At 49.6% G+C, this 13254-nt stretch overlaps 1 protein-coding gene across 2 annotated transcripts in view; it reads left to right on the top strand.

The window, feature by feature from the left end:
- Positions 1–997: 997 nt before the first annotated feature.
- NTN4 (netrin 4) overlaps positions 998–13254 on the top strand; it is a 48206-nt gene continuing 35949 nt past the window's right edge. The window contains exons 1-2 of one of the 2 annotated variants that reach the window (XM_032106296.1): positions 998–1129; positions 4598–5127. In XM_032106296.1, coding sequence (XP_031962187.1) covers positions 1072–1129; positions 4598–5127 — 588 coding nt within the window. In that variant the 5' untranslated portion in view covers positions 998–1071. Of the gene's footprint in view, positions 1130–1672; positions 2008–4597; positions 5128–13254 lie in introns of those variants that run through there. The other variant, XM_032106297.1, reaches the window with a different exon arrangement.

Genomic DNA, 13254 nt, shown 5'->3' on the forward strand with positions numbered 1-13254 from the left:
AGCCGAAGCCTCCGGGGGTTGACGAGGGGTAGCCCCCTGTCCCGGAGCGCGGATCTCTCTCTGTCTCCGGGCTCCAGCCCGCCCGCCTTGGGCTGCCGCGGCGGAGCCGCCGGGGCTGCGGGGACGGCTTGGGTGTGTGCGTGTTTGGGTGTGTGCGTGTGCGTTTGTGTATGTATGTGTGTGTGTATGTGTGTGTATGTGTGTGTATGTGTGTTTATGTGTATGTATGTGTGTGTGTGTATGTGTGTATGTGTGTATGTGTGTGTGTATGTGTGTGTATGTGTGTGTGTGTATGTGTGTGTGTGTATGTGTGTGTATGTGTGTTTATGTGTATGTATGTGTGTGTGTGTATGTGTGTGTATGTGTGTGTATGTGTGTTTATGTGTATGTATGTGTGTGTGTGTATGTGTGTGTGTATGTGTGTGTGTGTGTATGTGTGTGTGTGTGTGTGTGTGTGTGTGTGTATGTGTGTGTGTGTGTATGTGTGTGTATGTGTGTGTGTGTGTATGTGTGTGTGTGTGTGTGTATGTGTGTGTGTGTGTGTGTATGTGTGTGTGTGTATGTGTGTGTGTGTATGTATGTGTGTTTATGTGTATGTATGTGTGTGTGTGTATGTGTGTTTGTGTATGTATGTGTGTGTGTGTGTGTGTATGTGTGTGTGTGTATGTGTGTGTGTGTATGTATGTGTGTTTATGTGTATGTATGTGTGTGTGTGTATGTGTGTATGTGTGTGTACGTGTGTGTGTGTGCTTGTGTGTGTATGTGTGTGTGTGTGTGTGTGTATGTGGACGGGTGCCCTCCGCTGCAGTACCGCGCCCGGCCGCGCACCGGCAACAGCCCCCCGCGGCGCCGCGGCCCCGGCGGGAGGGCGGGGGCCGGGAGGGCAGGGCGGCGGCGGGCGGGGCGGGGCGCGGGGCGGTGCGTGGGCGCTGCGCGGCGGGCGGCGGGCGGTGCGGGGCGGCGCGGTGCGCGGCGGGCGGCGGTGCCGCGCGGGGCGCTGATGCCGCGCGGGGCCGGTCGCGCCGCGGGGCGGCGGGGCGCGCAGGGCGGGCGGCCACGGGGCGCTCGGCCATGGGGCGCGGGATGCGGCTGGCGCTGCTGCTGCTGGGCGCCGCCGCCGCCGCTGCAGGTGGGTCGTGACCGGCCGCGGTCGGCGTTCTCCGTCCTCCGCGGGCGTGCGAGGTAGATACGCGCCGTGTGTGCGTGTGCGGGTACGCGCGTGTGCCGGAGTGCCCGCGCCCGTGTCCGCGGGGTGCACGGGCGTGCGCACGCACGGAGCGCCGCACGGGCGTGTGCGCACTGTGCACACACGCGTCTGTCTCTGCACGCACGTGTCCGCACACACGCACACACGCGCGTACATACGCGTATATGTGCGCACAGGCTGTGTGCGCGTGTGTCCGCACATGAGGTGCGTGTCGGTACGCGGTGTGCGCCGATGGGTGTGGAAAGGCAGGGGCCGGGATGCGCGTTCCCCCCGCGCCCCGCGCCGCAGACAAAGAGGGGTTCGGCCGCGCCGCAGCGCGCTTCGCGGGGCCGCCCCTGCCCGCGGAGCCTCGGGCGGGGCGGCGAGGCCGGGTGGGCTCGGGCCGGGGCTTCGGGGGATGCCGCGGGAGTGGGGCCCGGCTGCGGAGCGCTGCGGGTGGCAGCGGCGGGGCTGTGGGCTCCGCTGGCGCTCTGGGCGGCGGTGCCCCGGGTCGTCGGGGTGCGGAGGAGGGCGGGCAGGGTTCTCAAAGCCCCTTCCCGCAGCGTAAACACTTCGCGCTCAGAGCTGCCCGCAGCGGGGTCCCGCAGCGGAGACACCCGGGCATAAACAGTTTGCGTAACGCTTCCTCGGCCGGGTGCAAGCCGAGTGCCAAATGTCTTTTCTAAAAAGAAGGGAAAAAAAACCTGATGGGAAACAAACATTTAATCAGGCACAAGATATAAACGAAACATCACAAGTTGGCATGTGTTGCTAAAATGCTTAAGCAGGAAGCATATGATTTTCCATGGATGTTTTTCCAGGTGAGTCATGGTATTCTCTGCATGCTCTTACTCATTACTGAAGATCCCAGTCCGGTGGCATGTACAGTGTATAGAATGGGAAGATTTAGTTGGGCAGATGCATTAAGTCCAAGCAAGGAAAAGCACCTCTTGCAGTGGTGTGGCAGAGTAGTCGTGAACCTGTGACTGCCAGCATAGAAATCTCTATGCTCTCAATTTGTCCTTTTACTGAATTCCTGTGGCAGCCAGCGTTACACTAGAAAGATGTCACTTTTCATAACATGAAGTGCTCTGCATCGGTCATGCAACTCTTTTCCAATTCAAGTGAAAACAAACACCCTTTCAAAGGGGGTTTCCTCTCCCCCCTTTCTGGCCCTGGGACCCACATCTATGTGCCAGCAGCATTTCCCAAATCCTACTGGAGCCAAGGTCCCTTGCCCCAGATCTGACCCCAGGTGAGGTCAATGCCTGGCCCAAAGACAACTGCGGTAGTGACAGTGCATGATCAGGGCTGGAGTATACCCTGAACTGGGAGCAATCAAATACTCTGGGCTCCCAGGGTCTCACATGAGATTTGGTAGCCAACCCCTCCCAGCTGGGGTTAGCTTGTCCCTGTCCTGGGGCCAGCCATGCCAGCCCTACCACCAACTGCAGTCACGGGGAAACCTCCCATTGACCAGGTCCTCCTCCACTGCATTCCTGGAGGCAGCAGTCTGGTGTGCAAAAAACAAAAGAACTTGATTACACAAACAGTAATCTCAACCTGTCTGATGGTGCTGACTGAGCCCTGCTCTTCCTACCACTTCCCAAACCTGCTTTGCAATCCCACAACTGAGGGAACCGCAGTAAATGTTCATCTATTTGTGTAGCGGCCAACTGCACTGTATAACACGTAGCCAAAGAATCCAGGAAAGCAGCCAAAGACATAAATTAGGCCAACTACTGGCTAGCCTAACTGATAATATGATAATAGCACTTAACTTACCTACCCCTCAGGAGAGCTACGTAGGTTAATGTTTATAGAATGCTTTGAAAAGGATGTTCAGGAGTTGTAAGTGATATCATATTAACCTTACAGTTCTATTTGTTTACTTTTCTAGAGCAAACGTCTTCTGCACAGTTACTATAGGTCATCTCCAACACAGCTTTACCAGCACACTGTAGGAAGCTAACTTGACTGAGCATTTCTTGTTCACCAAAATTTTCCCGAGACTGCTTACCCAGTGAAAACCAGAGACTAGATTCAGAAGTGCCTTGTACTGGGTGCATAGCAAGCAGTGGTCTACAGCTGTTCTGAGGGAATGCTATAGAAAACCTATAGAGAGCTTTGGTGGTAGAAATGTTTTTATGGAGTGTTTCTTGAGGAGCAGGAGAAGTGGGGAATACTGTCAGGCTTGGAAGGCTTAGCACTGCTAGTGCATAATATAGCTTAATTGCAACTATGACACTGTAGGCAAAAGCTGAATAAGCCCCAAATAAAGGACTTACTGGATACTAAACTGAAATGACCTTCAGACATAACAAAAATGCCAAGAAGACATTAATTGGTGCACAAAGCTGACTGTGTATGACTGGCCTGGTGATAAAGAAGACATTATGCTCCTCAGGATGCTTTGACCTGCACACATCCAAGTCAATAGAGATTTTTTTTTTTTATGTTAAACAATTCACCAAATACCACCTTGACCTACTCTTACAGTTATTAATAAAAAGTTGGAGAGCTTCTAATCAAGCATTCCTGCACCAAGAGTTACATTGATTACATGTGGAAGTTACATGGTTTCACAGTAAAGCCCATGGTGATTTTATTTTTCTTTGACACTTTAACTGTGGATTTTAAAATTGACAGGACTTCCAGAAAAGCTTGAACAAAAACCACAGAGCCTCAGCTGTGTGGCAGCTTGCCAGCATAATTTCAACCAAAACTTCTTTTTTCTTCCCTTTACATACACCAGTAACAGGCTTTCCAAACTTAAGCAGTGCTACAATTAAACACTGATGTTGGCAGAAGTTTCTGACTGTGGGAAGATTTGGGGTACAGCTGGAGTGGTGGGAAAGGGGTGAGGACTTGAGGTCATTGCTGGCAGGTGATATTCCTGTGGGCTCTCACATCCCGGACACCTGATGTGCTGCACGGTGGGCTGGGTTGCAGCAATGCTGTTCCCCATGGCAGCCTCCTGGCCTTGTGGCAGCAGGCTGCCTTTCTTCTGCTTTTCTCCACTTCTCCAGGGCCACCTGGATCCCCTTGGAGGCCTCGAGGCATGGGTGGCATGGCCCTGAAGCCTCAGCCCTGCTCTAGTCCCTCAAGGCGGGAGGGCAGGGTGTACTCATCTCTCCTCCTGCCTGCTCTCCATCTCTTGGTAGGGATTTTCCCAAGTGCAGGGAAACCCTGAAGAGTTTTGGGGTGGGGTTTTTTTGCTTTTAAAGACAACACTGAGCTCCACAGAGGGGAGAGCTGAGTAGCGGTGCCACACTCCCACAGCCCTTCCAGGGCTCGGTGGGTACCAGCGGCACACGGTTTCGGCGGTGGCAGCATCCCGCGTCTGCTCCGACGGGATGGGGTGCTCCCACCTCAGGAGCCGCCTTCAGCGCCCCGCTCTCTGCCCCGCAGGTCTGGGCGGCGTGGCGGCAGCGAGCAGTCCCTGCGAGAAGGCCTGCAACCCTCGGATGGGTAACCTGGCGCACGGGCGGGCGCTGCGCACCGACACGTCCTGCGGCCGCGGCGCCGCCGAGCCCTTCTGCGCCTACAGCGAGGACGCGCAGCGCCGCTGCCGGCGCCCCTCGTGCGGCCGCTGCAGCGAGGCCCAGGCCGGGCTGGCGCACCCCCCCGCCGCCATGGCCGACTCCCCGTTCCGCCTGCCCCGCACCTGGTGGCAGGCGGCCCAGGACGCCCCCCGCGAGACCATCCGCCTGGACCTGGAAGCCACCTTCTACTTCACTCACTTGATTATGGTCTTCAAGTCGCCCAGGCCGGCTGCCATGGTGCTGGAGCGCTCCCAGGACTTCGGCGAGACGTGGAAGCCTTACAAGTACTTTGCTGCTAACTGCTCGGCCACCTTCGGGCTGGAGGATGATGTGACGCAGAGAGGAGCCATTTGCACTTCCAGATATTCGAGCCCCTTCCCCTGCACTGGAGGAGAGGTAAGTCTGCCTAGGTTGGGACGAGAAAACCCCTGCTCCAGCCCCCTTTCTCTCTGCAATCTCTGCACCGGTGTTTACGCTTCATATTTCACTACACCAGCATCTCTTGTCATCGCACAAGGTGAATTAACGTAATTCATTCCTAGGTGATGTAAGCACCGCCCTGCCTCTTGCTTTGCGGAGTTCGTAGTCCCTCTCTTTTCCAAAAACTTCCTTTTCTTTCACCTGGTGAACTCCCCTGCACAACTGCAACCTAGGCAGGTGCTGCTAATTCCTCAGGAATGCATAAGGGAACGTCACTCTGGACAGCTTTCTCCAGATCTTGCAGGCGTGTGGTTTTGAGGTGATGCAAATCAGTCTGACCAAAATGCAACTATATTAAAATTAATAATCACCAGATCGACTTCTAATAGTAACTGCCTTCTTTGAGAAGTAGGCGTGTAACCAGCCAAAGCTACTCACCACACACTGAAGTATGGTTCCCATAAACCGGGTTAGCCAGGTAATTTTAAAACTTGTATCTTGTCTTCTTTTTTCCTGTGCACACTTATGTGAAAAGAACTTTGGAGAAAAAAAAAAAAGGAAGAAAGACATCATATTTGCTAAGGAAAAAAAAAATATGTGAAAGATGATTTTCAGTATCAGAAACAGCAGATAACAAATGATGCATTTGGAGGCGCTACCAATAATACTCTTCCCTCAGTGCAATTCTGTCCCCCAGTGCTGGAGAGCTTCCCCTCGGAGCCGCGGCCATGGGGCCGCCCTCCTGGGTCCCCGTCTCGTGGGGACGCATCCCCGGCGGCCAGCTCTGGACTTTAAAGGCTGCTCCCTCTAGTGGCCTAATTTAATAAACTTGCCTAAAAGCTTAATCAAAATTCCCCTCCGGTCTAACACGGAGAAAGGGTAAAATCTGGTTAGTGAATCAGGAGATCACTTACATCATTGTAGTTTCTGCTGAGAACTGGTTTTGAGGTGAAAGCCCGATCCTTGGAGACCAGCATTCATGTTGAGAAAAATCATGTATTCAGACCCCTTTGCAATCATTTGTGGTCACCTCTAGCCATGCTCTGGCTAGGAAGCCACTCTCTGCAGAAATACTGAGAGCTGTTTTTTCACCAAAGTGCATCTCTTAGCTGTGTCACAGGAGGCAGCCAGTGTCTTGCCCTAGGAGAAGTTGTTCCATGCTCTCGTCAGCTCAGAAACATCCAGACCTGTCAGACAGATCCAGAATGACTATTCCATTACATTTTAAATCAAATGGTTGGTTAGAAAAAGTGCTATCTTTCTTTCTTTTCCTGACATCCTTTGCTTGTGCCCCCCAAAAGCTGCCTAAACTTCCTTTCAGAGTGCAATATATAAAGGGGCTTACAGGAGAGGTGGAGAAAGACTTTTCAACATGGCTTTTTAATGACAGGACAAGGGGCAACCATTTTATACTGAAATTGATTTAGATTGGACATAAGACATTTTTTGATTATGAGGATCATGAGGCACTGGAACAGGTTACCCGGAGAAGCTGTGGATGCCTCATCCCTGGAAGTGTTCAAGGCCAGGTTGGATGGATGGGACTTCGAGCAACCTGATCTACTCAAATATGTCCCTACCCATGGAAGGGATGCTGGACTAGATTATCTTTGGAGGGCTCTTCCCATCCAAACAATTTTGTGGTTCTGAATCAGGGCTAACTACAAAGTGAGACCCACAAAAGAAAGGATGTATGTACCCCACTGGGAATTTCTCAGGCCCTCAGTATTTGTGCCAGCCTCTGTATCCCACCACCTGAATCCTAAACCTATGCCAGCCTGTGATGGAGTGTAGGGACTGAGATCCACAGCTCTTAGGCCAGCCAATGGGACTTCTCTGGGACATAGGACTTTTTCAGCTTTCCAGTGATTTTTACTCAGGGGTGAGAAACCCAGGACATCCCACAAGGCAGCATTTGCCTCATTGGTGTTGGGTCCCATGTTGCTAGCACCCTGGTGCAGTTTTCATTGTGGTCACTGCACACCAGGATGGGGGTTGTGCCTGGAGAGAACCTGTGCAAATCCTGGCCTCGGGCCAGCTCCTCCCTGGGTTGGTGCAATGTGTGGGGACAGTAGAACCAAGGTCTTGTGTGCAGAAACCAATGCCTGTCTCAAGATGAAAAGTAATTTGGTAGTGTTTGATGCATCTGCAGTAGCATGCTGCAAAAAGAGGCTATGTACCAAGCTTGCTTCTGTGGGATCTCTTCTTTTGGCATGGCTTTAGTCTGTGTTATTGCAAAGAAGCATATAAATCAAGAGCATTTAATTGTTCCAGGTTTTAAACAAGTATTGCATCCAAGGGGCTGGAGGTTAGAAGATTTTGCTCGTATGGTACACTTCAGTTTCCTGCAATTAAATACCACTTTTTACCTGCAAAGTAATAGCAGCAGCTCTCCAGATGGCAAGCCTGCATGCTTAGCAAATATCCCATTTAATTTATTACAGTGTGCTGCATTCCAGCAATTACTAGTAGCTGCCAATAGCAACATGTATCTGACCTAAAGAAACATCAGAGTTTTGTGTTCTGTTTGGAGTTATGTTGTGCTTTACTCCCACTTTGGAAGCACTGAATTTCAGACATACGGAAACAGTAATTTCTCTTGAAACAGTGGTTTCAAATATGCAGTCATCCAAAATGTTCATGTCTGAAGGGTATTACTCATTACTCTGAAGGGTATTACTCATTTTCTTTAAAGCACAACTACAAATTCTGTGACTGCCATGGGATTTCTTTTTTAACTTTTGAGATTTTTTTTTTTTTAACTGTGATGTAACAACTGTAACCCATGATCCAAACTGTGTGTCCCACTGTCTGTATACTGCTTTCTCACACTTCAGACATTTCAATGCCACATGTGCATTTCCGGGCATGGTGTTAAGGGCTCGCAGGATTTTGCAGGATGCTGGGGTCTCTGTATGCTGCTAGCAGCTCACTCACTGCTATCCCCTTGGATGAGCAGTTTGTCTCAGGTGAGGCCTCAGGTGGTGGTGACTCACCCCAAATGTCACTGGAGGTAGGCACAGACCTATGGCTTGTAGGGCTGGTGGTTTCTGGTTTTACCCTCTGCAAAGAGCAGGCGGTGCTGATCCACCTGCATTTCTGCCGATTGTTAAAGAGCCTACAAGCCCCAGTTCAAGGCATCGGAGTGCAGAACCCCGCAGAACTCAGAGGCTTAGGGCCTCTTTTCAATATATCACCTGTCTTAATTTGGGTCAAAGGTGTATCTGCTTCACTTTTGATTGAAAAGAAAGATTAGAGTTTTTGCATTCTGCCCTCATCATCATGAGTCATTCCTTAGATGCTGACTTCAACTCTTACGACAAAAATCCTCCCTCATCAGAATTTACCATGATGTTGATCTTGAGGAGATTTATGGTAGTGAAGAAAACAAGCTGCCAAGCCTCTAGGTTCATTTCAAAGATTCAGACCTCAGAAATGCTGAAATAGCTCTGGGAGATGCCTTTCATCCTTCTGTAGCAGTGTGGCTCTGGGCTTCCCTTTGCAGTGGTGGGACTGGGATGGTGGAGAGCACTGGGAGAGAGATACTTCTGGAAAGTGGCACCATGCTGCAGTCACCTAAGCTGGGTGCCACCTCAGCAGCAGGAACCAGACGAGAAGTGTCACACGCCATGTGCAGCACTTGGAAGGTCTATTGATAGGTAGAATCACCTCATCAGGGACTTGGCAGGTCCCTGCTCTTCTTTACTTCCTGTCCCTAATGCTGCAAGTCCACTGAACATGGTTATCTCTGATGTGGATGTGGCTCCAGCCTGAGGCAGGCAAGAGATGGAGGATCAACCACCCAGTGGTGGGATTAGGAAGGAAAGGACAAATCTGGGCAGAACTGCCAAGCAAAGAGGTTGAAGGCTGTACCGATGTTTGGAACACTGCACTAAAATGCCATGGGTTCGGTCTAAATGGTTTTCTTGGTGGAAGTAAGCATGAGTTCACAGGTCAGCATGTGCCCAGAGAGCTCAGGGGCTCTGCTGAGCCGAGCTCCATACCAGGGCAGCCTGGCTGTAGTCTGACCTTATGCAAAGAAGAAACACTGTTTCAACAACCAGCAAAGTAGTCAGAGATTTCTCTGCAAGGATACAGAAGCTAAACAAACCAACTGAGCCTCTCCTCCGTAGAGAGCAGGAAAGGGGGGCAGATGGTGGGTGCCCATCTCCTGCCCTGGCATCCCAACCTTGGTATAGCCAAGCTGGGTTTCCAGCAAGGTTCAAGCATCTGCCTATTTGAGGTGAATTAATTAATACAGTGAATTAATTGTTTCACAGCAGCAGTTTGTTTAGCATAGGCAGAAACCTCTAAATGTTAGCTTTGTATCACCAATGTTTTAAAAGAAAGGCTACGGCCAAGTTTTAGCCTGAATCATAAAAAAATGCTACAAATGCTGAGTATCTTCGCTGTTTTTCAGGGTGTAACCCTTCAGCCACATTATTGCAAGGGAAATCAGAACTGGATTCACCAGCCAAACATAATCTGATCCCAGTAAACAAGATGCAGAAATAAACTCTTTCAGCTTCATGCTTAGACAAGAATACTAATTTTACCAGTATGCATAAAAGGCTGTCTTCCCTCCCATAGTTCAGATCATATTAGTATTTCCTTTTTGACACTCTAATCTTAAAATTATCCTTGGCTAGGGATCACTGTTGAGGGCTCATCCACAAGGGGCCCTTAGCAGATGTTAATTCTTTAACTGTGAGTGAGAGTGACTGTCCACTCTGCAATGCAATTATCTCATTCACTTTACATTCCCATCTGTGGTCAATTCAGATTAGCTCGCCTGAGTGTCCCCATTTAGACAAGTTCCAGGATAAAAGGGCTTACTGAAGCAGAGTCTCCTTGACAAGATTTTAGTAAATTAGTAACTTATTTTAGTGTTCATCTATTTAGAATACTGCTAATAAATCACTTGGAGACCTCAGCTATTGTTGCTGTGTGCTATTTATAGAAGAGGCATATTTGCAGCTTGACTATATTCCAGCAACAAATTCTAACATGCTTTTAACTTTTGAAACATCACATTACCACTGTCTTGCTGTGGGATGCGTGTCTTACTGAGCATTTTATTGATCTCATGCCTTCCGTAACGGAAAAACCTTCACGTTTTGCCTTTCACTGTTGCTGCATGCAGCCTGCCTCTCTTCCTTGAGGATGTGGACACCAGCCCTACTGGTTTTGCCTGAAATTAGCTGCATAGAGCAGAAGTAAATTGTGTCTTTCTACTCACAAGTCTCACCATGACAGACTGTGAGTGGTTGTAACACTCGCTGCTGACACAAATAGGAGTTAAAGACAGTCAGTAACTTTTATTTTTGAGTCCTCATTTTGAGTTGTAGAAACTTCTGTCTGGTTGGGGTTTTTTTACCTTTTAGGCCCGAATAAGCTTGGTTTTCAAGCTTATCATCATTGTCCTGAACTGAAGATGTATTTTCATTGTGCTGAGATCCTTTAAGGATCTTGTGGGTAACAGGAGATTTGAGTTCAGTCACTTGTAGTGCTCCACAGAAAACCTGGGCAAATATGCAAGAATAACCTCAAAACAGCCTGGGATGTCAACCTATTAGAGGGCTGCAAACATCTTTTTTAATTGTCCTGTGCCACCAATGTCTGCACAGAGAGAAAACAAAGGCCCAAACTGATGAGAAGGAAAGAGGTATCCTGACAGGCGTTCAGCAGTGCTCAGGACATGCAAGAACATACCCAGGGAAGTATGTTTTCATCTCTACATTTTGTAGAAGTGCCCTTTGTAGGAAAAAGACCTCTTTAACAGCATCTTCCTGATCATCCTATCATTGGAAAAACACAAATTGTTGGGCTCTGTTCAGAAATGCTATGTGCAAAGGAGAGTCTGTTCAGCTAGGGGTGGTTGGGGTGATGGCCAAACCCTGTCCAGCTCTTTGCATTATATCACTGAACCCAGCAAGACACAGGGACCATTGTTGCAGTGCTAGGTTTGGCTTAGCAAGCTGCAGCTTTCCCAGAGAGCTCAGCGGAGCTGCTTAGGGCAGAGTGACCATTTCACCCTCCTGCAGTCCACTTCGGACAGCTCGCACTCTTGTTCCTGCAGCTATCAGCCTTACAGCACAGTGATGGTGAAGGAGGTGAGAAGGGTTCCGCCACGAGGGCTTCAGAGGGCCTTTAATGGTTATATCTTTTCCTGGTGGTCCCCAGAGGCAGAAAGACCCTGTGAGCCAGTCGCAGGGCGGTTTTGTCAGATCGCAGGGGCGGTCCATGGGCGGAGTTGGGGTACAGGAACCAATAGGGAGAGCCTGAGGGAGTGGCCAGGGCTAGGGGCAGGGGAAAGTGGGGAGGGAACAATGTGAAAGACATTTAATAAATGAATCAGTGGGAAATACAAACCCACAGACCATTGTTCCATAAGCATAAGAATAATGATTTCTAGGGAAATCGTTAATGAGGTGAAGTACATGAAACTAGAGTCAATAAAATTATATAGGAGCCTAGAAATCCTAGGCTGTGGCATCTGGCAGTAGCAGCACACCAGCAGGACACCATCTCACCACCAGCCACCTTGCTGATGGCTGTGGTGAGGTGCATCCCTTGGTTTGGTCCTCAAGCTTTCCTTCCTGGCAGGGAAGCCCATCTTCCCAAGCACTGTGGAGGGTTTACAAGCCAGTTCAGATTTCCAGCAGTGGAGGAGATTCTCCCTTTAAATAATGGGGCAGCAAAAAGCGAATCAGGGGAAAATGGGAAACTTTAGCTCCGTTTTCACTTGTGCCTGGGAGGACAGGAGAAAAGGGCCATTCTGGGCACATATGGAGACGAACCTTTGGTCTCTGACGAATTTTACCATAAAAGATACTTTAGAGTTCAGTCACCAACAGGGCTGAGCAACACAACAGTTGTTTTCAGGGCACCAGCACCTGCCTTTAAAGTGTTCTGTATGTGGAGTACCAGGCATGATACTGCCAGATCTGTGGGCCAGGTTGTGATAAATCCCTCCCCCTCTCCCATGGGCCATCCTAGAGGAGTGACATGGCCGCTAATGAGGCCTCCTAGATGCTCAGCATCTCTGAAGGACAAGGGCATGTGAAGAGCAAGATGCTTCTCCAACCTGCCCCATGATCCTCTGCATGATTTCTCCCATTACAACTAGCCCATAGGATCGTCTCCTTTTCTTCCTGGATTTCCCAGTGCTTTTGGCACTTGGGGGTTGGCCCTCTGCTTGGCCAGCTCTCAAAATGCAGCTGCCTTTGGGATGGAGCATAGCCAGTGTTTAACAGTGCATATCAGCAGTCCCGTTTGGAACAGCAAGTTTCTAACAACTGCTTCTGGATCCACCTCCAACTATGGGTAAAACGAATTATTCTTTGGAGGGAGCTTGACCAGTCTATGAAAGGGGATATATTGTAGGCTGCCAACAGCAGGAGGGAATGGGTCCCAGGGCTCCAAGAGACCCTTTCCAAACGTCTTATGTAGGATGTGAAGAGCGCTGTACCCACATGAAACAAGAGCAGTTTGGGTAGGCAGAATTTAATTCTGTAAATTGGCATCTGGCCTTGTTAGTGGGACTATTGCTTCCCTTGAGAAAAGTGCCACAGGATTTTAACGGTGCCTCCAGAGCCTCTCTTCAGGCACTGCACCCCACTGCTTCATTTCACAGTTCATTTTTGGATGAAGAGAAGGCTAGCTCACTTATTCAGCTTCCAGTTCTCTGGCTGGAAAGTAGGACTGCCACATTTCTCTTTGAGATTCCTGGATACAACTGGTTACATGGGAAGCGTGTAACCTAAAGCAATGTATTGACATGTCTCAGAAGTTTTGGATCAAAAGCTCCTTTGAGATTAATCGCCATGCAACAGTGGGTGTCGGTGTGAGACACCCAGTCTAACAACGTTCAAAATCCTACACAAATGGTGAAGTTCTCAAATTCTCCCTGGGTAACATTTTACAGGAAGAAGTTAATACCCAGAACCAAATTTACTAGATGCATATGCTATGAGTATTTTACCACCAGTCTCTCTGCAGCATCCCTCATTCCAGTAATCAAAATCTATAGCTATGGGTTGAAGGAGGGGTGCTGTTCCTTGTGACCTTTTGGACAGTGTGTAGTTACGTAGAATTCAGACA

The sequence above is a fragment of the Corvus moneduloides genome, chromosome 4 (genome assembly GCF_009650955.1).
Source record: "Corvus moneduloides isolate bCorMon1 chromosome 4, bCorMon1.pri, whole genome shotgun sequence".
Classification (NCBI taxonomy): domain Eukaryota; kingdom Metazoa; phylum Chordata; class Aves; order Passeriformes; family Corvidae; genus Corvus; species Corvus moneduloides.